Source organism: Oncorhynchus nerka, linkage group LG28, assembly GCF_034236695.1.
Source record: "Oncorhynchus nerka isolate Pitt River linkage group LG28, Oner_Uvic_2.0, whole genome shotgun sequence".
NCBI lineage: Eukaryota > Metazoa > Chordata > Actinopteri > Salmoniformes > Salmonidae > Oncorhynchus > Oncorhynchus nerka.
In genome coordinates, this window is record NC_088423.1 from 55,684,728 (window position 1) to 55,710,971 (window position 26,244).

Genomic DNA, 26,244 nt, shown 5'->3' on the forward strand with positions numbered 1-26,244 from the left:
AAAAAATGTCTTAAAACGACCGCAATCAAAAATAAAAACATTTAAGAAGGAAGATGCGAAGAGAAAAGTTGTCGAAACATCTTGGCCGGTTGAGACGACGCTTACCCAGAGGCCATCTTTGTTCCTTCCTTACTGCAGCCCAATGATGTGCCTCTGGGTTTATTGGAAAACAGGGCAACCCACATTTCTCCCATGCTGCACTGCGCTGTATGTTCTCTCTCCCTCCTCTTCCTCTTTCTGTCTCTCTCTTACTCTCTTACTTTCTCTGTCTTAATTTCACTCTCTCTCTTGCTTGCTCTCTATTGCCTCTCGCTTTCTCACTCGCTTTCTCTTCTGCATGTTTACCCCCTCTCTCTCTTGCATCCCTTTCTCTCTTACTAGCTTACTCTCTCTTGTGCATTCCCCCCCTCCTCTCTGTCTCTTTCGTTCTTTCACACACACACACACACACAGCACTTCAAAGCGGGGCTCCCTACAGGCTGTTTCCCCCCCTGGCGTATTCTGTGCAGGGCCACAGATCAATGCACCACATTAAAGGTTACAAGTGGAGGCAAAACACCACGTTCACGCCGCCCACTGTACTTCCTGTCAAAGGAAGTGGTACGGCCAGGAACAGGTTGGCACGGCGATGTGAGAGAGGCACTATGGGAATTATAGGGACGGATCCCTCAGGGGGAGGCAGGACGAGAGTAGGAGAGAATGGGGATTGTTTGAAGTGAGTGGATGGCAGCGATTTTGTAATTAGCTCATTGTTAATGGGTGTTGTAAAGCAGAAAGTGGGCCACATTGAAATACTTTTAAAATGCATCTTTCCTTCTTTCCTTCCTCGCTTCCTTTCTTCCTTACTCCCTTGAGGTTTAACATGTTCTATTGCTACAAATGTATCACCTCCAGCAGGAAAATACAAAATGAGCATAGTAATTAAGACACTTACACACACGCACACATACACACGGCTTGCAAAATCTCACACACACCCCAAACTTTACAAAGACTAACCACACACATCAATAACGACTAACAAACACACACACACATCCAGCTTTTTAACTGTGTAATTCAGGAGGGTTTGGCAGCTTTCTTTCTATCTCTCTTCCCACTCCCCTTTCTCTCTCTCTCTCTTTCTCTTTCCCTTTCTCTTTTACTCATGTCTCCCTTCAATCTTCTCCTTTCTACCCCTCACTCTCTCTCTCGTGGCCATAGTGCATGTGTATTTGAGTGTGTTCGTGTGTGTGTGTGTGTGTGTGTGTGTGTCTGTGTTTTCAGAGCCCCAGGTGAGGCTCTTCTGCCCTACAATAAATCAGGCTTGCACTTTCGGCAAACGCTGGCCTCTGCCTTTTAGAGAAGGAGATTTACAAGAAAGAGCCATGGAAGTGAATACATAAATAAAAATAATAACTAATAGCAAGAGCTGGCCTGCTGCAGACACAAACACACATGCACACAAGAATACAGAATGCATTTAGGAGGTGTGTGTTTGTGTGTGCGCACCTTCGGTGTGTGTCTGCATATATAACAGTGCAGTCTAATATTGTTGAGTATAATCGAACATCGTGACCAGGCTCTTACGCCTGACAGTGCCCGTCCGCCACGGCCCTTTGGCCAATTAGCCTAGCCACCCCTCATACCTTGTTCCCCTGTGTTCCCCCTAGCAAGCAAATCAAATCAACCTTCCTCACAAATGAGAAGACTGGCCAAATCTCACTCCTCCACCCCTCCACTCCCTCCATCCCTGTCAAAGCCTCCTCTCCAGGCTTTCTTTATTTATTCAAAGGAGTCCTTCGTTCAAAGGAGTGTATTCAAGGATTAAATTAGAGAATAGCAGAGAGAGATGCGCCGTCCGCCTGTTTGGCTCCTTCCCTTTGTGTGTAATTGGAGAAGCTCTCTCTTTCTTTCTCTTTCAGTAATAGAGAGCTTCGATTACCTACTCAGCTCTCTGACCACTCTCTCTCCCTCTTCTTCTCCCATCTTCCTCCTCTCTCGCTTCAGGCCGATACCCACTAATTATCAAAATCCAGAAAATAGCCGTTCAATTCTACAACCACCTAAAAGGAAGCGATTCCCAAACCTTCCATAACAAAGCCATCACCTACAGAGAGATGAACCTGGAGAAGAGTCCCCTAAGCAAGCTGGTCCTGGGGCTCTGTTCACAAACACACCCCACAGAGCCCCAGGACAGAAGCACAATTAGACCCAAGCAAATCAATAGAAAACAAAAAGATAATTACTTGACACATTGGAAAGAATAAACAAAAAAACAGAGCAAACTAGAATGCTATTTAGTCCTAAACAGAGAGTACACAGTGGCAGCATACCTGTCCACTGTGACTGACCCAAACTTAAGGAAAGCTTTGACTATGTACAGACTCAGTGAGCATAGCGTTGCTATTGACAAAGGCCGCCATAGGCAGACCTTGCTCTCAAGAGAAGACAGGCTATGTGCTCACTGCCCACAAAATGAGGTGGAAACTGAGCTGCACTTCCTAACCTCCTGCCCAATGTATGACCATATTAAAGACACATATTTCCCTCAGATTACACAGATCCACAAAGAATTTGAAAACAAACCCAATTTTGATAAACTCTCATATCTACTGGGTGAAATTCCACAGTGTGCCATCACAACAGCAAGATTTGTGACCTGTTGCCACAAGAAAAGGGCAACCAGTGAAGAACAAACACCATCGTAAATACAACCCATATTTATTTTCCCTTGTGTACTTTAACCATTTACATTGTTACAACACTGTATATATACATAATATGACATTTGTAATGTCTTTATTGTTTTGAAATTTTTGTATGTGTAATGTTTACTGTTAATTTTGATTGTTTATTTCACATTTGTATATTATCTACCTCACTTGCTTTGGCAATGTTATCACATGTTTCCCATGCCAATAAAGCCCCTTGAATTGAATTAGAGAGAGAGAGAGAGCGAGAGAGAGAGGTTGGGAGAAGGAGGGAGAGAGAGAGGTTGGGAGAAGGAGGGAGAGAGTTTGGGAGAAGGAGGGAGAGAGAGAGAGAGAGAGAGGTTGGGAGAAGGAGAGAGAGAGAGAGGTCAGAGAGCTGAGTGGGTAATCAATGAGTCCCTGGTCAACCACGGGTCAAGAGGCTATACACTAACATGAATGAGCGCACACACACACAACTTTCCGCTCTCACACAAAAAACTTGACTTTCATCATGTAACATGGTTTACAAGGACAGCAAATGTTCTATCATGATATGAAAACACCATGTGGAAACTGCCTGGTAGAAAATAATAACAGAATTTGTTGCACTTCAACATAAACAACAAGCACTTTCTTAATTGAAACGAGAAAACAAAAAATGGATACTGTATATCCATGGCGAATGATTGCGGAAGATTACAAATGAATTAGCCTCCAGTCTGAGTTGAATGCCATTACGGATGAAAGTGTGCTCCTTGTTGTTGTGGTGGTTTTTTCCTTTTTTTCACCAAATGGAATACACTCCATCTTTGATTAGCTCGGTGGGATGGGGTTTGGGGACGCAGCTTTCCACAGTAATTAAGCTGTCAATCCAAAGCAAGGCCTTCTGGGTAAAAACGGTGAGCCAAACGTAAACGTTTCTGAACAGGTGGCCAGGAGGGTTTCGAGCAACAGCTTGTTGCTTCCGCCACAATATCTGGCCTAGTTTTATTTTAGGACGTTTGTTCTTTCCCCTCCCTTTTTTCAAATGGCCTCATAACATGGCCTTAGAGAAACTCTGTCACTCTTTTACAATTCTTCATTACTAATTCCAGTACTACAGACTGGAATTACAAACAGACTATACTAAACAAGTTAAGTGTCTTACCACACACATAGCTATGTGTATTCGGATACCGGGTACCGCAATTTCACACCAAATAGCCTGAAGTCAGAGGGCTCTCGTCGCAGTCTCTATTTCCCTATGTGGGAGCGTTGCAAACTAGAGATAGGGATTTTTTACCTGGTTAGATGTACATTGTACAAATTAGCAGCTTTTCAGCACAGTTTTTTATTTCTGTATAATAAAAAATCAACAAAGAATTTGGCTATTTTTCAATGAGGGCCAATGGTGGCGTAATCTAGAGGAATTCCTTCTTATGATGTGAATATCGACTGGGAGTATAGCATAAAGGAGGAAAGTGAGGAAAGTGTTTTGGGAAGTGTTAAAATGTAAAACATATTCGGTATTCTGAGTGTGATAAATCACTTGTAGGTCTCCATATTCTTGGAAGCAATTTGTAACAACACTTTGGTGCTATTCACAAACCGAAGCATTCAAGTACGTCTCCTGAGTAGCAAGTGGACGTTTATTTTCTATGGAAATACAAGTATTTTTCTTTTTCCCTGTTCAGGTGATGTTTGAGGCTATTCGGGGATCGGGCTATGAAGGGGACATTGCCATCGATGATGTCTCAGTCACCAAAGGGAAATGCAAGCAGGAGAACTCTGTCTCCAACACAGGTACTGTCTGTATGTCACAATGTTACTGTAGGGTGAAGTTTATCCAAGACGCTGGTCTTGGGTAAGTTTGCATTTAATTTACATTTTAGTAATTTTGCAGACGCTCTTATCCGGAGCAACTTACAGAAGAGTGCATAAGTGGATTTGACTATTTCAGCCACACGCATTGCTGACAGGTTTTTAAAATCGAGCACACAGCTATGCAATTTCCATTGACAAACATTGGCAATATAATGGCCTTACTGAAGAACTCAGTAACTTTCAAAGTGGGACCGTCATAGGATGCCACCTTTCCAACAAGTCAGTTCATCAAATTTCTGCCCTGCTATACCTGCCCCGGTCAACTGTAAGTGTTGTTATTGTGAAGTGGAAACGTCTAGGAGCAACAACAGATCAGCCATGAAGTGGTAGGCCACACAGAACGGGACCACCGAGTGCATAAAAATTGTCTGTCCATGGTTGCAATCAGGACAATACGTTTTCGTCGGGAGCTTCGTGAAATGGGTTTCCTTGGCCGAGCAGCCTAAGATCACCATGTGCAATGCCAAGCGTTGGCTGGAGTGGTGTAAAGCTTGCCGCCATTGGACTCTGGAACAGTGGCAATGCGTTCTCTGGAGTCATGAATTACACTTCACCATCTTGGAGTCCGACGGACAAATCTGGGTTTGGTGGATGCCTGGAGAACGCTACCTGCCCCAATGCATAGTGCCAACTGTAAAGTTTGGTGGGGGAGGAATAATGAATGGTCTGGGGATCTTTTTCACGGTCCGCGCTAGGTCCCTTAGTTCCAGTGAAGGGACATTTTTACACTACGGCATACAATGACATTCTAGACTATTCTTTGCTTCCAAATGTGTGGCAAAAGTTTTGGGAAGGCCCTTTCCTGTTTCAGCATGACAATACCCCCGTGCACAAAGCGAGGTCCACACAGAAATGGTTTGTCGAGATCTTTGTGGATGAACTTGACTGGCCTGCACAAAGCCCTGACCTCAATCCCATCGAACACATTTGAGATGAATTGGAATGCCGACTGCGAGCCTGCCTAATTGTCCACATCAGTGCCCGACCTCATTAATGCTCTTGTGGCTGAATGGAATCAAGTCCCCACAGCAATGTTCCAACATCTAGTGGAAAGCCTTCCCAGAAGAGTGGAACCTGTTATAGCAGCAAAGGGGGGACCAACTCCATATTATTGCCCACGACTTTGGAATGATACTTTTGGCCATGTAGTGTATGTGACCATCATCAGAGATCTACAAGTGAGTAGTAAGGTCAAGAGAGTGGGTTCTATGCCATTCAATCAGAATCTGTTTGTCAATCTTTCCAATTCACTGTAGGCAGATGCAGTCTCACTACAATACAAACCAGACAAGGTATAGGAATAAACTGTTCTGTGTCACCCAGACATTGTAGAGAGCTTGCCAAAGCTATAGCTTTCAACCCTCTACACTCTGCTGTATGGTTACTTTAAATATTTAATATGCAATACATGAAACGCTTGCTGCAACAGGTGGATCATTTTCATACTTTTCAAATGATTTGGGGAAACCAGAGACAGCAGAGAGAGAGAGAGATAGAAGGGGCAACAATCGCAGTGAATAAAGCAGAGAAGAATAGTTGACCTAGAGAGCGGAAACCCTAATTATGAAAACGGGTGGCAGAATGATAGTAATGAGGAGAGAGAGAGAGAGATTTAGGAAGAGAGAGCAAGAGATTAAGGAACAGGGAGTGAGGAGAAAGAGGAGAAGAAAACAGGTGACACATTGATAGTAATGAGAGAGAGTGTGAAAGATAAACAGTGACAAGGAGAGAGAACAGCACAGTGAACATGAGGAGAGATAGAAAGTCAGAGAGGAGAGGAGAGAAAGAGAGCAGTGAGAGCTGTCAGTGCAGGGGCTGTGGAGGCAGCTGGACTCCCTTCCTCTCCCTGCCACGTGGGCTATAGCCTGTGGAGGGCTTGAACCCCACCTTCCCCAGCCTCCCTTCCTCTTCTCCCCTCACCATTCCTCTCCTCCCCCGTTGTCACTCCCCATCGCCCAACATGGCAGAGGGCACCAGGACGCATTGGCGTTATGAGGTGGAAGCGTTGGCACCGTATTTTCATTGTAAACTGTGGGCAATGGGCACAGATACAGCCATGCAGGGCTGGGTGCCAGGATCTAAGATAGGATCACTTCCCGGGCATCTGTTCAGGTCGAGGCCTCCTGTCCTGGAATCCTGACCCACAGGCCACCGTGATAAAGTAACCAGACTCCACATTTCCGTGTCCCGGCAAATTGTACAGTGACATCAGGCTGGAGGCTGCAGTCTGCACCCTAAATACACAGTGACACTGAGCAGAGCCTGTAATCAAATTCTTCCTTGTGGCTTTTTCACAGCATCAGCTAATTTGCCCCGGACAAACGGAATGCGCTTTGACACATTTACATTACATTTAAGTCATTTAGCAGACGCTCTTATCCAGAGCGACTTACAAATTGGTGCGTTCACCTTAAGACATCCAGTGGAACAGCCACTTTACAATAGTGCATCTAAATCTTTTAAGGGGGGTGAGAAGGATTACTTTATCCTATCCTAGGTATTCCTGAAAGAGGTGGGGTTTCAGGTGTCTCCGGAAGGTGGTGATTGACTCCGCTGTCCTGGCGTCGTGAGGGAGTTTGTTCCACCATTGGGGGGCCAGAGCAGCGAACAGTTTTGACTGGGCTGCGCGGGAACTGTACTTCCTCAGTGGTAGGGAGGCGAGCAGGCCAGAGGTGGATGAACGCAGTGCCCTTGTTTGGGTGTAGGGCCTGATCAGAGCCTGGAGGTACTGAGGTGCCGTTCCCCTCACAGCTCCGTAGGCAAGCACCATGGTCTTGTAGCGGATGCGAGCTTCAACTGGAAGCCAGTGGAGAGAGCGGAGGAGCGGGGTGACGTGAGAGAACTTGGGAAGGTTGAACACCAGACGGGCTGCGGCGTTCTGGATGAGTTGTAGGGGTTTAATGGCACAGGCAGGGAGCCCAGCCAACAGCGAGTTGCAGTAATCCAGACGGGAGATGACAAGTGCCTGGATTAGGACCTGCGCTGCTTCCTGTGTGAGGCAGGGTCGTACTCTGCGGATGTTGTAGAGCATGAACCTACAAGAACGGGCCACCGCCTTGATGTTAGTTGAGAACGACAGGGTGTTGTCCAGGATCACGCCAAGGTTCTTAGCGCTCTGGGAGGAGGACACAATGGAGTTGTCAACCGTGATGGCGAGATCATGGAACGGGCAGTCCTTCCCCGGGAGGAAGAGCAGCTCCGTCTTGCCGAGGTTCAGCTTGAGGTGGTGATCCGTCATCCACACTGATATGTCTGCCAGACATGCAGAGATGCGATTCGCCACCTGGTCATCAGAAGGGGGAAAGGAGAAGATTAATTGTGTGTCGTCGTCTGCATAGCAATGATAGGAGAGACCATGTGAGGTTATGACAGAGCCAAGTGACTTGGTGTATAGCGTGGTGAGGAGACAGATTCTCGCCACGCCACCTGGTAGGAGCGACCTGTCAGGTAGGACGCAATCCAAGCGTGGGCCGCGCCGGAGATGCCCAACTCGGAGAGGGTGGAGAGGAGGATCTGATGGTTCACAGTATCGAAGGCAGCCGATAGGTCTAGAAGGATGAGAGCAGAGGAGAGAGAGTTAGCTTTAGCAGTGCGGAGGGCCTCCGTGATACAGAGAAGAGCAGTCTCAGTTGAATGACTAGTCTTGAAACCTGACTGATTTGGATCAAGAAGGTCATTCTGAGAGAGATAGCGGGAGAGCTGGCCAAGGACGGCACGTTCAAGAGTTTTGGAGAGAAAAGAAAGAAGGGATACTGGTCTGTAGTTGTTGACATCGGAGGGATCGAGTGTAGGTTTTTTCAGAAGGGTGCAACTCTCGCTCTCTTGAAGACAGAAGGGACGTAGCCAGCGGTCAGGGATGAGTTGATGAGCGAGGTGAGGTAAGGGAGAAGGTCTCCGGAAATGGTCTGGAGAAGAGAGGAGGGAATAGGGTCAAGCGGGCAGGTTGTTGGGCGGCCGGCCGTCACAAGACGCGAGATTTCATCTGGAGAGAGAGGGGAGAAAGAGGTCAGAGCACAGGGTAGGGCAGTGTGAGCAGAACCAGCGGTGTCGTTTGACTTAGCAAACGAGGATCGGATGTCGTCGACCTTCTTTTCAAAATGGTTGACGAAGTCATCTGCAGAGAGGGAGGGGGGGGGGGATTCAGGAGGGAGGAGAAGGTGGCAAAGAGCTTCCTAGGGTTAGAGGCAGATGCTTGGACTTTAGAGTGGTAGAAAGTGGCTTTAGCAGCAGAGACAGAAGAGGAAAATGTAGAGAGGAGGGAGTGAAAGGATGCCAGGTCCGCAGGGAGGCGAGTTTTCCTCCATTTCCGCTCGGCTGCCCGGAGCCCTGACACCTTACATGGACCATGGTCAGATGGTCATCATGTTACACGGACCATGGTTTAAAATGCCATCATGTTACTGTGTGAATTGTAAATGAAACACTGGCATTTTTCTAGTGTGCAATGTCGCCTAGCACGGTCTGTAGTGTTATAGTGTACACTCAATCCACTGTAACTTTAAATACTGAAGAAGACCAAAAAATAAGAAATAGTAAATCCCCACAATGGTATGATCCTTTCTGAAGTGTTTAATAAGACAAGGACATTTCGACCCCAAACTGGGATTTCATCAAGACAAAATACTGACCACTCACAAAAATGCAATACCACATCGCAAGGCTGAAAGCTCTTGACCTTCATTCACTCATCCTGACACTGCTATAGGTTTCCTCCAAGTTACCCACACCAGTCTCCATGCAGTGGCTCCATAGATCACTGACCATAGCACTGCCCATAATTGAAAGAGCTCTTCATCGCCAATATATGGACAGCCACAATTGAACAACTCCACACGATGGCTTCTATTGACAATTACTTACCCCTAAGTGAGAAAGCTTCACTGTCAATGTATAATTGTGGCCGTTGACCCCCACTGACAACAGTGATTGCTCGGCCTCCGTCCGCTAGGCACTTCAGAGGGTAGTGCATCACTGGTGCAAAGCTGCCTGCCATCCAGGACCTCTACACCAAAGGTTACCCGGAATATTTGCATTGTGTACCCGCCCCCCCCCCAACCCCTCTTTTACACTGCTGCTACTCTCTGTTTATCTTATATGCATAGTCCCTTTAACTATACATTCATGTACATACTACCTAAATTGGCCCGACCAACCTGCATTGTGTCCCACCACCTGTCAACCCCTCTTTTTACTCTTCTGCTACTCTCTGTTCATCATATATGGATAGTCACTTTAACGATACCTACATGTACATACTACCTCAATAAGCCTGACTAACATGTGTCTGTATATAGCCTTGCTACTCTTTTTTTCAAATGTCTTTTTACTGTTGTTTTATTTCTTTACTTACCTACACACACACAATTTCTTTCCCCCGCACCATTGGTTAGAGCCTGTAAATAAGCATTTCACAGTAAAGTTAACACCTGTTGTATTCGGCACACGTGACAAATAAACTTTGATTTGATTTGATTGAATCAAGCCGTCACTAATCTGTTTTGTAGCTCCCCCTGACTTCAAGTGCATTCTGGGATATATTGCAGCCGATAGTCAGTTTGTAGAGCCACATTCCTCAATATTTCATTCCACCCACTGATAGAAAACCATAAACATTGTGTTTGTAAATGAATGCGGGATCTTAGGAAATGGTAAATGATTCAAGATAAAGCTACTGTACTATCTTAATGTACTTGCTGTATCGCGAGATCAAGGTAAACAGACTACAATTGGGGGGTGTTCCCAAGAAAATGATCTGGTACAGTGTTGGTATTTGTGTATTTTTTACCACTCATGAGGGTGCCTACATCATTTTCAACAGTTATGGGAGTGCCCTACTTTGTTGTGGGAGTGTACCCCTGTAATTCCAACCTAACTGAAGGCACCTGCACTCCTTCACATATCAAATTGGGTGGTACTATAGCTTAGGCAAGTCAAGAGGCCTCCAAAAGCAACAGGCCAAGACAATCAACTCCCCCCGAGACATCATCCCTTTCTGCTCACTTTCCCCCCGAAGATGGCTGCAAAAACAAAACAAGGCTAAACAAATCAGGAGACGTTGGTGGGTCGGTAAATAATTAACGAGAAAAACCCTCTGCCTCCCCCCAAAAACCCCTCATCTGAGAAAGCAGCAAAAGCAACGAAAGAGCCGAGAGCTAGCGGGGATCCTAATGTAATACAGTGAATTATTGATGGAGGGTGTAAACAGGAAGCCAGGCTACGCTAGCCTGTGGGGCCGATGCAGCGCTGCACAAGACAGCTAGCCGAGACAGATGGGTAATTATTGGTTAGAGGAGATTGGGTAGAGGAAAGACCCAGCTCACACACCTGGGTCACCTCTATGTATTAGCAGACACGACGATAAGGAATAATGTATGTGGGTAAAACAATATAGGCCTGTTTCCCAAACATAGATTAAGCGTAATCCGCGACTATGAAACATGTTCAATTGAGATGCTCTATTTATATGGGGCCAGTTTTACCAAACACATAATTAGCCTAGTCCTGTACTAAAATACTTATTTTCCACAGAGAATCATTTTTAGTCCAGGCTAAATCTGTTTCTGAGAATCTGGCCCATATTGTTTGCCCCACAAACATTAGTATTAACCTGTAATAACCAACTGGCTTCTGCAGTTGTAATTCTACATGATTTAATCACAATACTAGTAATGAGCCAGCCAGCGTGATAGTTGTGTTATAGCATAGAACATTTCAAAGCAGGCATAACCGATTACAGTACATCAAAGTCACTAATGGGTGGAATAAAGAGTCAGACACTTTGTTCATAAATGTATGATTGTATGTTTTCTGTGTGTGTGTGTGTGTGTGTGTGTGTGTGTGTGTGTGTGTGTGTGTGTGTGTGTGTGTGTGTGTGTGTGTGTGTGTGTGTGTGTGTGTGTGCGTGTGCGTGTATATGCAGGTCTAAATCTGTATGCTAGTGTGCCAGAGAGTGTGCATCATGTGAGCAGCCAACCCTCCCAGGAGTTTTTGCTAGCGAGTGTGCCCAGCTGTAATACCCAGCTGATGCAGCTCACGTCGGCCTTCTAAATAGTACCCTAATCCCTATAATAGTGCACTACTTTGACCAGGATCTTGTATTTGCTCCTGTCAAAAGTAGTGCACTATGTAGGGAATAGGGTGCCATTTGGGATGCAGGCCACCTGTCCCTCACACACTCCATCTCTCCCCATCACACACGCACACACAAACATGCGCACAAACACACACCCTGTTTCCCCCCAACACACATCACACGCACATATAAACACGCTCACATACATACACATACACGCTCACACACACACACATCTCACTGGGCTAGCTGTCTGATGGGGTGTAGCACAGGGGACTGCGGAACCGTGTGGCTCTCCTAAAATTAATGATGATTGCCTCTGACATGTTGTGTTCAACTAACTCCACATTCATAAATCATAGGAATGACTGGAACCTGGCTCTGGGGCTGAAGTGTGTGTGTGTGTGTGTGTGTGTGTGTGTGTGTGTGTGTGTGTGTGTGTGTGTGTGTGTGTGTGTGTGTGTGTGTGTGTGTGTGTTTGAGAGACAGACAGAGAGAGAGAGAGTGTGTGTGTGTGTTTGAGAGACAGACAGAGAGAGAGAGTGTGTGTGTGTGTTTGAGAGACAGACAGAGAGAGAGAGTGTGTGTGTGTGTGTTTGAGAGACAGAGAGAGAGAGAGAGTGTGTGTGTGTGTGTTTGAGAGACAGACAGAGAGAGAGAGAGAGTGTGTGTGTGTGTGTTTGAGAGACAGACAGAGAGAGAGTGTGTGTGTTTGCTTGTGTATAACAGAAAATGTGTAGGTGCCTGCCTGGCTATGTAAGTGTGTCTATGTCTGCGTGTGCACATTTCCATGCATGTGTACGTGTCTTAGCTATGGGTGAGTTCGACAAGGGAATTGTTGCACTGCACACCGTTCACTGCCCTCCCTCCTTTCCTTCCTTCTCCCTCCTTTGTTCCACTCCCCTTCTTTTGATCCTGTAAGGGGTGGCTTACAATACTGTCTGGATCCCACGTCGGCGATGACTCAAGTCCCCGCGTTTTAGCCCCAGACCCCCTGGTTCTCTATCCCCTCGGTCACCCTGTGTGGCATGCAACACTCCCAGATCCCTGGTGGTCCCACACTGTTGTTGAAATTGCGAAAAGTATACATATGCATATGGTCATATGCACAAGATACAGTGTAGTGTACACAAGATACAGTGTAGTGTACAGTACAATGACATGCTTACTTGCAAGCTCTCCTCACAAACTGTGCAGCAGCTACAAAAAGTATTCAATACAAAATATAGTTAGGAAACACAATATGAGACCAATGAGCACAGAATCCATGCAGGGAAAAAGAAAGACAAATATAGTATTTCATTATTCCCTATAAGGCAACGCGCCTGTTTACTGGAGTTGACATTGCAGTCATGGGTTCAAACGCATGGTTATTAAGTATTTGTATTTGAACTACTTATTTTCTGTGTATTTGAGTATTTTTCAATAATATGGCCTAATCAACTTCTTCAATTTAAAAGTATTTTCAAATAATTTCCTATAAATACTATTTGAATCTATTTTAAAATACTTGTTTCCAAATACATTACACATGCCCCTTTACCAAACATACCTGTGTTCAAATGCATGGAGGATTTAAATATCTGTATTTGAAAATATTATATTTGTATTTAAGAATTTTCAAATACATTCCAATACTTTGCAAATACATTCCAATATATAACTACTTGTATTTTAATAAAATAAAAACATTCTAAATACTTACTTCTAAATGTATTTGAAAGTAATTGAAATACAATAAATAGCATTTGAACTGAGGTCTGATCTTGAGCCAACTCCCATATCTCTGGTAGTCCATTTAGTGTGGGTTGGATGTTCTTGGATGTGCAAGTTGAAGTTGAAGCCACAGAAGAACAGGGCTCCGGGCAGCCGAGCGGAAATGGAGGAAAACTCGCCTCCCTGCGGACCTGGCATCCTTTCACTCCCTCCTCTCTACATTTTCCTCTTCTGTCTCTGCTGCTAAAGCCACTTTCTACCACTCTAAATTCCAAGCATCTGCCTCTAACCCTAGGAAGCTCTTTGCCACCTTCTCCTCCCTCCTGAATCCTCCTCCCCTCCCCCCTCCTCCCTCTCTGCAGATGACTTCGTCAACCATTTTGAAAAGAAGGTCGACGACATCCGATCCTCGTTTGCTAAGTCAAACGACACCGCTGGTTCTGCTCACACTGCCCTACCCTGTGCTCTGACCTCTTTCTCCCTCTCTCTCCAGATGAAATCTCGCGTCTTGTGACGGCCGGCCGCCCAACAACCTGCCCGCTTGACCCTATTCCCTCCTCTCTTCTCCAGACCATTTCCGGAGACCTTCTCCCTTACCTCACCTCGCTCATCAACTCATCCCTGACCGCTGGCTACGTCCCTTCTGTCTTCAAGAGAGCGAGAGTTGCACCCCTTCTGAAAAAACCTACACTCGATCCCTCCGATGTCAACAACTACAGACCAGTATCCCTTCTTTCTTTTCTCTCCAAAACTCTTGAACGTGCCGTCCTTGGCCAGCTCTCCCGCTATCTCTCTCAGAATGACCTTCTTGATCCAAATCAGTCAGGTTTCAAGACTAGTCATTCAACTGAGACTGCTCTTCTCTGTATCACGGAGGCCCTCCGCACTGCTAAAGCTAACTCTCTCTCCTCTGCTCTCATCCTTCTAGACCTATCGGCTGCCTTCGATACAGAACCATCAGATCCTCCTCTCCACCCTCTCCAATTGGGCATCTCCGGCGCGGCCCACGCTTGGATTGCATCCTACCTGACAGGTCGCTCCTACCAGGTGGCGTGGCGAGAATCTGTCTCCTCACCACGCGCTCTCACCACTGGCGTCCCCCAGGGCTCTGTTCTAGGCCCTCTCCTATTCTCGCTATACACCAAGTCACTTGGCTCTGTCATAACCTCACATGGTCTCTCCTATCATTGCTATGCAGACGACACACAATTAATCTTCTCCTTTCCCCCTTCTGATGACCAGGTTCGCATCTCTGCATGTCTGGCAGACATATCAGTGTGGATGACGGATCACCACCTCAAGCTGAACCTCGGCAAGACGGAGCTGCTCTTCCTCCCGGGGAAGGACTGCCCATTCCATGATCTCGCCATCACGGTTGACAACTCCATTGTGTCCTCCTCCCAGAGCGCTAAGAACCTTGGCGTGATCCTGGACAACACCCTGTCGTTCTCAACTAACATCAAGGCGGTGGCCCGTTCTTGTAGGTTCATGCTCTACAACATCCGCAGAGTACGACCCTGCCTCACACAGGAAGCAGCGCAGGTCCTAATCCAGGCACTTGTCATCTCCCCGTCTGGATTACTGCAACTCGCTGTTGGCTGGGCTCCCTGCCTGTGCCATTAAACCCCTACAACTCATCCAGAACGCCGCAGCCCGTCTGGTGTTCAACCTTCCCAAGTTCTCTCACGTCACCCCGCTCCTCCGCTCTCTCCACTGGCTTCCAGTTGAAGCTCGCATCCGCTACAAGACCATGGTGCTTGCCACGGAGCTGTGAGGGGAACGGCACCTCACTACCTCCAGGCTCTGATCAGGCCCTACACCCAAACAAGGGCACTGCGTTCATCCACCTCTGGCCTGCTCGCCTCCTTACCACTGAGGAAGTACAGTTCCTGCGCAGCCCAGTCAAAACTGTTCGCTGCTCTGGCCCCCAATGGTGGAACAAACTCCCTCACGACGCCAGGACAGCGGAGTCAATCACCACCTTCCGGAGACACCTGAAACCCCACCTCTTTCAGGAATACCTAGGATAGGATAAAGTAATCCTTCTCACCCCCCTTAAAATATTTAGATGCACTATTGTAAAGTGGCTGTTCCACTGGATGTCTTAAGGTGAACGCACCAATTTGTAAGTCGCTCTGGATAAGAGCGTCTGCTAAATGACTTAAATGTAATGTAAATGTAAGCCCAGACACTGGAACATGGAGGACAGTTTCAAGCTGTTGCATTTATCAGGATTCAGCTGAACTGTGTTGGCCCCCTCTCATACACACCATAAGAAAACAACAAAGCACATTCACAAAGCTTTCAGAGTTGGAGTGCTGATCTAGGCTCAGGTCCTCCGACTCCTTATTTCCACATGATATAAAAGGCTAAACTGATCCTAGAATAAGCACTCCTATTCAAAGACCTTTGATACATACAGCCACAGATATTTTATCCATCGCCAAACCCAACCAAACTTTCTGTGCTTCACCCCCTTCAAAGATCCTTGAGAGAGAAATCAGGGCTGGCCCCTGTGCCAGGCACTTAACTTGTTCTCTATGGGAGAGGACGGGAGGAATAAAAAGCTTGATTATGATTACATAGATTTTCTGCCAGCGAGAGAAGCCCCTTAATATAAATGTATATTGATTTCTTAAATACAATACCTGCCTTACTCTTTATTTATGAAACTCATTCCACGGCTTACATGCGTAATGCGCTGTTGACTTTGTGTAAGTGCAGTGTCTGTGGGTGGGCGGGGGGTGTTGTGTATGCAATTAGTGTGTGTGTGCGCGCATCTGTGTTTGCATGCACTTCGACAAAAGAAGAGGGAGGGTCGCAGATGTCTCATGTACAGGTGCTTTTGTGATGCTGTTTCATATGAGTACAAGAAAACACAATGGCAGTTTCCGAATACCCATGCTAGCGTATTGCATACATAAACTGCATTCTATTTACTCATCGTCGCATACTATTTAGCACATACTGTTAAGTAAAAAGTATACAATATGCCATGGCCGCAACGCAGTAGCAGCTCCTGATTGGCTGAGTAGATGGGGCGGGCCGAGTGCGGGTGGAGTTTTTCAAATTCAACACACATGCATCGCATTAAGCAGCTGATAACAGCTCATTTCCAATTTGATTCATTTTCTTTAAACTATGAATGGAATAGGAATGGAGTTATATGCCTACTCAGGGTGTAGGCAGATATCACATTCAAGCTATACCGTAGTAGCCCATCTTTCCTTTTTAAAAAGGATTGAAGACAGAACAGATCATTTGGTTCCATTTCAACATATTTCTTAGTGAAATAAATTAAATCAAATGTTCAAATCAAAAGGCTATTGCACAGACAAACGTGGACAGACGGCTGCATCACAAATTCAGAACCGCTGGACAGGAACATAAACTAAAGCACTGATCGTAGGGAACGCGATCAGAATGAATGTTGAGGCTTGATACATCCATTCAAAAATGGAATATGTAGCCTACAAAACTAAAACATTCCATGTGTTCAAATCAAAAGGCCTGATTAACATGCCATCAGTAATGCAGCCACGTACCGAGTCCCCGGTGCAGACACATTCACAAATTAAAAAATGGTTTAGAATTTAATATAAAAGCTCAGATGAAGGCCAAGAGAACAATAAACACTTTTTAGTGAGAAAACAGAAATCCACTTTAGAATTTTTTTTTTAAGACTTATTTTTTCAAAGATGTAGCCTACGATGTAATACCCGTGATCATTTTAATGAGAACAAAAACGACTTAGCCTATATTTTACACGACTACAGAAGCTCCGTTTTTTTGTTAGGCCCTAGCTCTCTTCACGTAGCCAATCACTTGCAGTCTACCTCTTCCAATGCATTGTGGAAAAGTGTGCAACATATTCTACTAGATGAAGAGCCAATATGATTATAACATCCTGGCATTTAAACCATACTCAATTTTCTAAATGTCGCATACTATTAAATATTCTATTTTCGCATACTGAGAATACGTCATGTCATTGTGCTGTTTCCCACTATTCATTGATTTCTTTTGCGCATCCAGTAGAGTATGACATCTGGGCATTTAAAGTATACTAGATTTTCAAAATGTTGCATACTATTTATTAAACAAATTATTTCTCATACTCAAACAGCCTACTATTTAGGACACAAGTATGGGTATTCGGAAACGGACAGTGACATTACATACATTTAAATAAAAACACAGTACATCAACTGTACTATGAGCTTCAAATTCCCTGCCGAACACACAATCTATTCTTTGATTCGGCTCAGTTTAGAGATCTTCAAGAGGCGAGAGGCGAGCAGTTTGATGATGACATCAATGAGCAACTCGTCTCTCATATGCTATCTCAAAGCACTTATGACACACATCCAATCTCCATTGTGAACCCTGCCTCTGAAGTGATAAAATACATTACTCCCTTATGCCAGTCTCAGGCTTTTAGTGCCATATCCCTCCACTCTTTCTCTCTTCATAAGATCTTGGGATTGAGTTACAGTATCTTACAAGGCTTTACTGTAAAGGTCTCCCATACAGTTTTTAAATATGGGTTACTAGACTAGATAAAACTATTGTACATTTAACAAAATCTCAAGATGTTTCACATTTTCATCTCTTTTTATCAATGTGACTTGTGGGTTGTGGACAATAGCCTATTGAGCCCAGACCATTCAGTTTGTTCTGTTTGTGTTTTCCACAGTTTTGATTGGGGGAGCCCCAGGTCTGCGCTCGCTCCCATTGGTCGCCTCACTGACCTTCGCCCTCTGCTCATATCTACTGCTGCTCTACAGATGATGAGCACAACGCACAGCGTCCCCTGTCTGCCGAGACAGGCTACTGCCCAGACTTGCTCTCTCTTCTTCTCTCCCTGTGTCCCTCGCTACCTCTCCCCACTCCCCTCCCTTCTTCCTCTCACATTCTCCATCCACCTTTTAGTTTTCATCTCCAGCCCTGTTTTCGATGACAATCCATGCTTCACTTCTCCCATTACACCTGGGTTATGCTTGTAACTGACTGTCATTTGATTGACTCTCTCTCTCTCTATCATTTTCCTTTTCCACAATCACCCCTTTACAGTCGTATGTGGCTGTGTTTTTTCTTTCAACCAATCACACTATTTTTAACTGAGGCAAAGTCGCAAACTCAATGACCTGACCTTTGACACCCAATATCACTCAATCCAACCCCTCACAGCAGACACACTTCATTCTTCTATTCACTCTCACACACTCTTCCGTCACCCCCCTTTACTCTTTCCAACCCCCCCAGCGACCACCCGTATCCCTGACACACCAAAGTGTCGGACACTCTACCAAAGATGCTGAAGAACCTGAGGAAGAAAGGGAAAGGATGGGTGGGGGGAGGGGCTGAGAATAATAGGATGACAAGGGTAGGGGGGTTCCCCCCCTCCTTATTGAACCCTCCCCTTCGCCTCCTTGGGTTGGGCGCCAGGGAGCTGCCGATCACAGCAGACTGAGTGACTGACAGACTAAGGAGGCTAGGAAGGAAGGAAGGAAGGAAGGAAGGAAGGAAGGAAGGAAGGAAGGAAGGAAGGAAGGAAGGAAGGAAGGAAGGAAGGAAGGAAGGAAGGAAGGAAGGAAGGAAGGAAGGAAGGAAGGAAGGAAGGAAGGAAGGAAGGAAGGAGTTCCCATTTGCCTCTCCTCTACCGGTCATAGCCGTAGATGACTTGTGTTGGATCATACGTGTACATTTCTCTATATATGATATATTACAAAAGTTTAAATAAATAAAACGTTTAAAAAAAACACTCATGGACATGAGCAACGTTACAGGCTGCAACAAAGCAAATCTACAGAAGCACAAATTTATACAATCTACTCCCTTTTATTTGGGGTTTTCCTCCGTGTGTTGTTGCTGTATGTTGTCCCAATCTAACTATTTGTGTTCTTATGTTTTTTTGGGGGGCGGATGTGAAAAAAAGAGAGTGGTAACATTTATGTGGAAGAGATATGTGGATGTGTTGGTTGGTACCTATGACACCCTTCGCCTATAGCCCACTTGAGCACTCGTGGCAGTGATGGGCCAGTCACCTCCATTATGCCCACCACCACACTCTCCACCCCAAAAAATGACTTGACAGAGACTACGACTAGCCTCCCCTACTCATTCACCCCAGCCAGCCACATCCCCTATCTTCAAAGTCCAGCCAGTAACAGCATCTCTCGGACTTCCTGCGGTCTACAGACAATGGACCTCCTGCTTCCTGTACAAGGAGAAAGTGGAGGTGGAGCATGATTGAAATCAATTACGCCAACCACGTCGATACGCATCATTTAAATGAGGCATGGATGTAGTATATTGGGGGCAGGGCGTCAAAATCCAAGAAAATTACCAACAGGGTAAGGAGAGGGGGTGTGCAGATCCGATAGATGGATTCTATTTCACAGGTTTCCGATGATGAATGTCATGTATAGGATTCTCGAGAAATAATTGAATCAACAACATTTGGAAGGCAGCAGGTCCAATTTCCTACTACAACTGTATCAGCCGATCGAGGTTGAATGTCTTCGATGTAACCATAGTTTATTTAAGATGATTACTCATGTAACATTGTTACAGTATGATTGTGTTTCTCTGTGGAGCAATAATCATTCACTATCAGCTCACATAGTTAGCCCGAGCACATCATGATTGATCAAAGTCTACATCCTGCAAATGCACCTGTTCGCCCAATTAAGGTAGAGATTCCAATGAGCCCCAAGCACATTGTTGCACAAAGGTACAGATTCAATCCGGTCATAGATTCTTGACAACGCAGCTTTTAAAGGCAATGTTCATGTTCACAGTAAATGCTTCAGATGTCCGTTCAAACAGAAATCACCTTTAAAAGCTGCATTGTCGACCATGCAATCGGATTGAATCTCAGCTAAAATAATTGGTCACAATCTAAGAACAAAACAACACACTAACCTAACTGATGATGCAGAACACATGTAACTGGCTCGTTCTTCCTCTCAAGATTAGTTTCCAAAAGTCCCCTGAATCGTAAACCGCAACATACTACCCCTAGGCACTTGTAAATCTGAGAGGGTTGGATAGGTGTAAGCACGATGGTGGGAGCTCCATCTTACCATCTGATACGCCAGGTGGAATTGTTGCTATATTGCTTATACCTGTCCAATCCTTTCATATCTACGCAAGTGCATGGGAGCAGGGACTAAGGGTTGATTTGGTATACATGGATACTGTTACATCATTCTTCTCCAAATAAGTGTTGTACTTTTACTGCATGAGGCTTTTTTTTATCGTATCGGTTGCCGATATTACTTAATTCAGCTCTCACCTTCAACTTCAAGTTCTCAACAAGGGAACCTTGTTCATATACATACACAGAACATGGATATCAAACTGTGTGCCTCTCAAGACTTGCTTCCATAATCTTCCTAAATTAAAGCACTTGGTAAAAATCGGGTGTGGACACTCGATTTCAGATGTAAAGTGCATTTTGGCTGTCTTTTTGACATCCCTCATAGTCACATTGTAATAGCTACTTAGGTCCATACTGCATTGCAAGCTCATGAGAAGCATTGCTTTATTAAATGTATGTCATTGTGATCTGGGAGCCATCTTGTGTGGTCCTAACCTCATGCTTGCTTGTACACTTCGCTCGCTCACTTTAACTGTAACACCCATATGTATGTAACAGCAGCTCATGTCTTAGCGTAGATGCTCTCCAACGGTTGTTGGAGTTTTGGCATCTCAGGTCATGTCTTGAGCCAACATGGTGTCACAGGGGGTAAGGTGTCTTATCTCAGCTCTGTGGTGTTCATGTGCTACTCACAACCAAGAAACTCTGAAATATCCAACTGGGAAACTCGGTAGAAGAGTGCTTGATTCATCACTTGGAAGCTTTGGACAGCAGAAGCTCAGAGTTATGATGTGTGGGCAATTTAGGGCTATTTTTTTGTTCCAAGATTCTTTCAGAGTTTACGATAACTCTGGTACCACATAACAGCAGTTACTGTCTTGCCGACTATCCATTTCCCACCTCCTTTATACAGTAAGCTGTGCATTTCGTAAGCATTTTTGGCAAAGCGCTGACCATTTGCTAGCTACTATATTTAATGTATATTTACAACTATCTGTAAGTATAGGCAGGAGATATGCAGGGTGGCAATGCCTGAATTAGGACATAACAATGATGCATCAGAATCAGATGCAACTGAAAGATAATTATCAAAGTACCTTATCACATGATTTTAAATGATAATGTTTCATTAGGAAATTTTAACTCATGTTCTACATGACCCCAAATAATTCAGAGGCTTGGTGCAATTGATGTTCACTTGTTGTTTTATTTCATTTGTGGTTTCTTCACACATCTAGAGTATTTGGCAATTATGAAGTTTTTAAAAGGAAGATCAATTGTTTTCCCTTTTATTTGTATTTATTTTTGTAAATGTTTTTTTTTTCTTTCTTTCAAACCAAGACTACAATATCAAGCTAAATCAATTTGAGACCACACACATTCCTGTCCATTGTCACATACTTTACTAGGAAACAAATGAACTTTAAATGGAGTTCCACAATAATCATATATGTGTAGCTAAGCACCTACAGTATGTGTAACATTACAATTAGTCTCAACACACTGAGCGTTTGAAACACAACACGTGTAGATGTAACCGGATCCTACTATACCTGTACTCTGCTGCTGTGTTCGGGAGAGCGTGGGAGGGTCCACTTCAAAATATATTATACAGTACTGCAAATACATCGCTGACACTGATTACAATTATTACAGTTGAGTAACCTGCATAGAAATGCCCAGGGCATAGACTGATCATGTTAAATACCCAATGGAAGAAAAGGTACAGCACAGAAATAGAGAACTATAAACCTTGGATTAAATTTAATGTAATAAGAATTTATCTTTGTGTCTTCTGTGTTCTTTATTATAGAATAGTTCTCAACCTTAACACTGCTGTAAAATCAGGTGGATTCCTTGTCAATTAAATATGTGGGTAGGAATACTATGAAATGTGGGCAAGAACATTATTTTGGGGGAAATAAGCATTAACCAATATTATATTTATTGTTGAGGGGAGAATTGTAAATGATGAATTTTGATCTTATGACATGATGGTTGAAGTGCCTCCATTGATCTGAACCTGACCTTCAGTATTGGTAGTACTATTTGGTTGTTTGAATTCATGGTCTTTCTTTCCAAAACTCCTATATGAATTGAGTTGTACATTTTTGATATTGACAAACGTTACACAGCCTACCCTTAGGTTGTCTTTACTGTCACAAGATCAATTGGAAATTAAACTAACCTGCATACTTCAAATGAAACCAAGAAATGCCTGAAAGTGAGGACATTTTGTTTTGACAAATCAGATATATCCAATAGTTGGCCATTTGAAATCTATTCACTTGTGTCCAGAAAGGAGTATGCACCTGTTCGGTCTGAGGTATAATTCATTGTGCTGCTTTTCATGCACTTTAATGTGTGTAAAATGTATGCCATTTGACACCCATTGTGTACTAATGCTCGTTTTTTTAGTACTTCATGATTGTCACATCACTCCCTCATTAGCTGAGGTTGTCCTAAAATCTACACCGTACTCTATATTATTGCAGACTGGTTTAAAGTGTAGATTATCATTATATTCCTCTAGGATACAAGACCGAATGGGAGTTCAGTTCACTGGTATAGTCCCTTAGGTTTGCACATTTCTGGAACCTTTCTGACTACCAGTTCCCTCCCTGCTTATTATCTTCTGATTTCAGGAATTCTACAACCAAGATTTCTGAAAAGAGTGGGAATTTGGTAAATAAATGTGGCATTGCCACACCTCCAGTTATGATGTTTTTACATGATCCAGGTTTTCCCTTGACCACCTAAAGGGTCCCCAGTTCATGCAGAACATTTTCAAACCTCCACTACAAGTGTATGTACTATCACAATGTTTTGTTGTAGATTATCAATCTATCATCTTTTGTCCATTATATCCTTGTAGTTATCTGTCTAAAACAAGAACGTTAGAAAGGACCCCCGACATGCAGGTTAGAGATCAAATAAGCAAGTGCCTCACAACTGCTATTCCTCCATGAGGTGACTTTCCATCCATGAAAACCACTTTAGCCAGTTAGCGTAGTGTCCAAGCAATATCTGTGGCAATGTTCAGAAGGGGTGGCCAGTCACTCAGTCACTAAAAATGAACCCCTCTTCCATTAGAGACATCCCGGCACACACCATTGATGCTCTACGTATTCAACAGCAGGACCGACTGACTGTTACTGTATAGGTTTTCACATCACTGCCTCACTGCCAGTGCAGACACTTTGTCCACTCACATAAAGGGTGCGTTCCAGATTCAGTGATTTTGATCAGGGCTAAGTTTCCCAAAGACATCTTTAGCATTCAATAATCATTGTTTGTCCATTGCCTAACCTATGGATTTAGGATGATCTTAGTGCTAAAGATTATAGCCATGTTATTGGGAAAGTCACCCCAGATCTTTATAATGCCTTGGAGAAGTATTTTATGTATGATCAACCACATCAACATGATGTGATCATCCTATAATCTACGCAGACCTGTGCAGGATCTGTGTATCTGGAGCGCAACCAAATGACTGAACCCTCCCCAATGCAGTCAGATTGGTCAGAGTAACTTCACAGCTCCTGCCTGGCTGTGCAGACTTGTGCAATGTGTGCGGATCCGAGACAAAGACGGTGTGTGTGTGTATATGCACCTTAATGAACGCGCGAAGAACGGTGTAGCAGTGCTGGGTGTTGTATATTCTCTGTCATGTACTGAAATATTTTAGAGGAAAAATATATTTGAAATATGACTCCAAAATGTATGAATAAATAATCATGAAAGAACAAAAAGAGATGATTTTTGTCTTATTTTTTTCATCTTCTCCAATACACACAGTGGGTTCTCGCACATGTTGTCACCATCACACGTACATAATGATTTCACCATAAAAACACCTCTTGGGGACTTGTTATGCAGTGTAAAATGCAGAATTCCAACTCCCACACTATCCTCTATCCACCAGTTTGTATTCAAGCCTTGCATATTACCAGCATCACAGTGAATTTAGTAATCAGACCTCATTCACATCCTGTGGCTGTAAGTAGCATTACAGACACCTGCGTTCTCTCCTCCTGGCATATCAAATAAACTCCAAAATGAGATTCCCATAGCAATTAGCAAGCACAAATCATTATTCAAATGTCTTGTCGTATGTCATGCAGTTTCGGAAGTTATTCACATCACTCGGCTGTGTTTTCGCTGTATAGGCAAGGGAAGTTGGAAGCAATGTTCATATAGGAGGCCCAGCACTTTTGATCATTGTAGAATTTCCCACTACCTTTACACGACTGCAATTTGCAATTATCCTCTGTTTATGCTCCGATACTGTACACGTACTGTACTTTTTTTTATAGGAGATCCAGGGCTACAGACATGTAGGTTCAAGTATAGGCCTCGTATCATTACACACATACAGGTTCACAGGAAACCGGGTCGGACTCTAAGATATACACAGAGTGTACAAAACATGAGTTGCATTCCCTTTTTCCTTTCAGAACAGCCACAGTTGAGCGTGAAATACTCAGAAGCGTTGCAGTTCTTGACACACTCTAACCAGTGAGCATGGCACCTACTACCATACCCAGTTCAAAGTTACTTAAATATTTTGTCTCACCCATTCACCCATTGAATGGCATACATACACAATCCACGTCTCAATCGTCTCAAGGCTTAAAAATCTGTATTTAACCTGTCTCCTCCCGTTCATCTACACTGATTGAAATTGATTTAACAGTTGACATCAATAAGGGATCATAGCTTTCACCTGGATTCACCTGGTCAGTCTGTCTTGGATAGAGAAGGTGTTCCTAATGTTTTGTATGTTCAGTGTACATTTACTAAACTGCTACTTTATATTTAGAGCACCTACAGTTAACAATACCTGTCTTGGTAGGTCAATCAACTTTGACCTAGAACCACATACAATACTTTTGCTGAGTGACATAATCCTGTTCTGGTATGAACACTTCAGTTGTAATGTTCTAAAACCTAATTTGTCATAAGTTTAAAATTAGTAGTAGTGACACTAAAGCACATTATTGTAACATGTCCTACACAGTCTCCTGGGCAACACATTTCAACATGTCTGGCATTGTAACATGTCTGACCACGGTCTGTACAATTTTTTAGGTGTATCTCTGCAAGCAACAGTTTAGTGTAATGCCCCAAGGCTCCGGCGTTACTAGATACTAGACAGGGTCTGTTATTCCGGACCCTTATCCATTGCTCCTGGGCAGCTTTGACCCCTGACCTCATCAGGGAGAGCCTTCTCACTTCAGGACAAGGAAACGATCTGACGGGTCCAGCTGAGTGTAGTGGAAGAATACAAAATGTGTCAAAGTCGGAGGGGATGGGAGGAAGGTGGTAGTGATGGTGGTAAAGGGAGCGACAGAGTATCATTAAGATAATTCCCATGCAGCCTTGTTTACAAGTTCTAACACTGGAATGTGAGTTGTAGCACTTTCTCATTCTGAACTTGTTGGCTACCACCAGTTAACGCTTGATCTGATTGAATCTAGGAAAAAGACCCAGCTGGGTGCACGGTCCAGTGCGCTTCGCACATTCCACACACTCGGCAAGCTCCACGCTCTCTGTCATTTCCCCCCTCCTTCCCTTTCTCTCCACCTAACCCTCCACCCCTCCCCTTTCTTCCTTACTGTCTTCTCACAAGGCACAATGGCGGGGCCCAAAAGACGCCAACTCGTCTGCATTTTCATGATCTGTGACGGAGATAGATATAGGGCTAATTAAGCTGCTCTTGTTCTAGACATGGCTTATTGGTGGGTTGGTATGATCCGGTTGATTCAGATGCTGACTCTCGTTGTTTTAGGCTCTCGTCTCAAGTCATTCAA

General features: G+C 44.3%; 1 protein-coding gene across 1 annotated transcript in view; it reads left to right on the top strand.

The window, feature by feature from the left end:
* Positions 1 to 18,891, top strand: part of LOC115102815 (MAM domain-containing glycosylphosphatidylinositol anchor protein 1-like) — a 397,798-nt gene extending 378,907 nt beyond the window's left edge. The window contains exons 17-18 of the mRNA XM_029623129.2: positions 4,349 to 4,457; positions 18,023 to 18,891. Of these exons, the coding sequence (XP_029478989.2) occupies positions 4,349 to 4,457; positions 18,023 to 18,117 (204 nt within the window). The 3' untranslated portion in view covers positions 18,118 to 18,891. The remainder of the gene's footprint in view (positions 1 to 4,348; positions 4,458 to 18,022) is intronic.
* Positions 18,892 to 26,244: the final 7,353 nt, after the last annotated feature.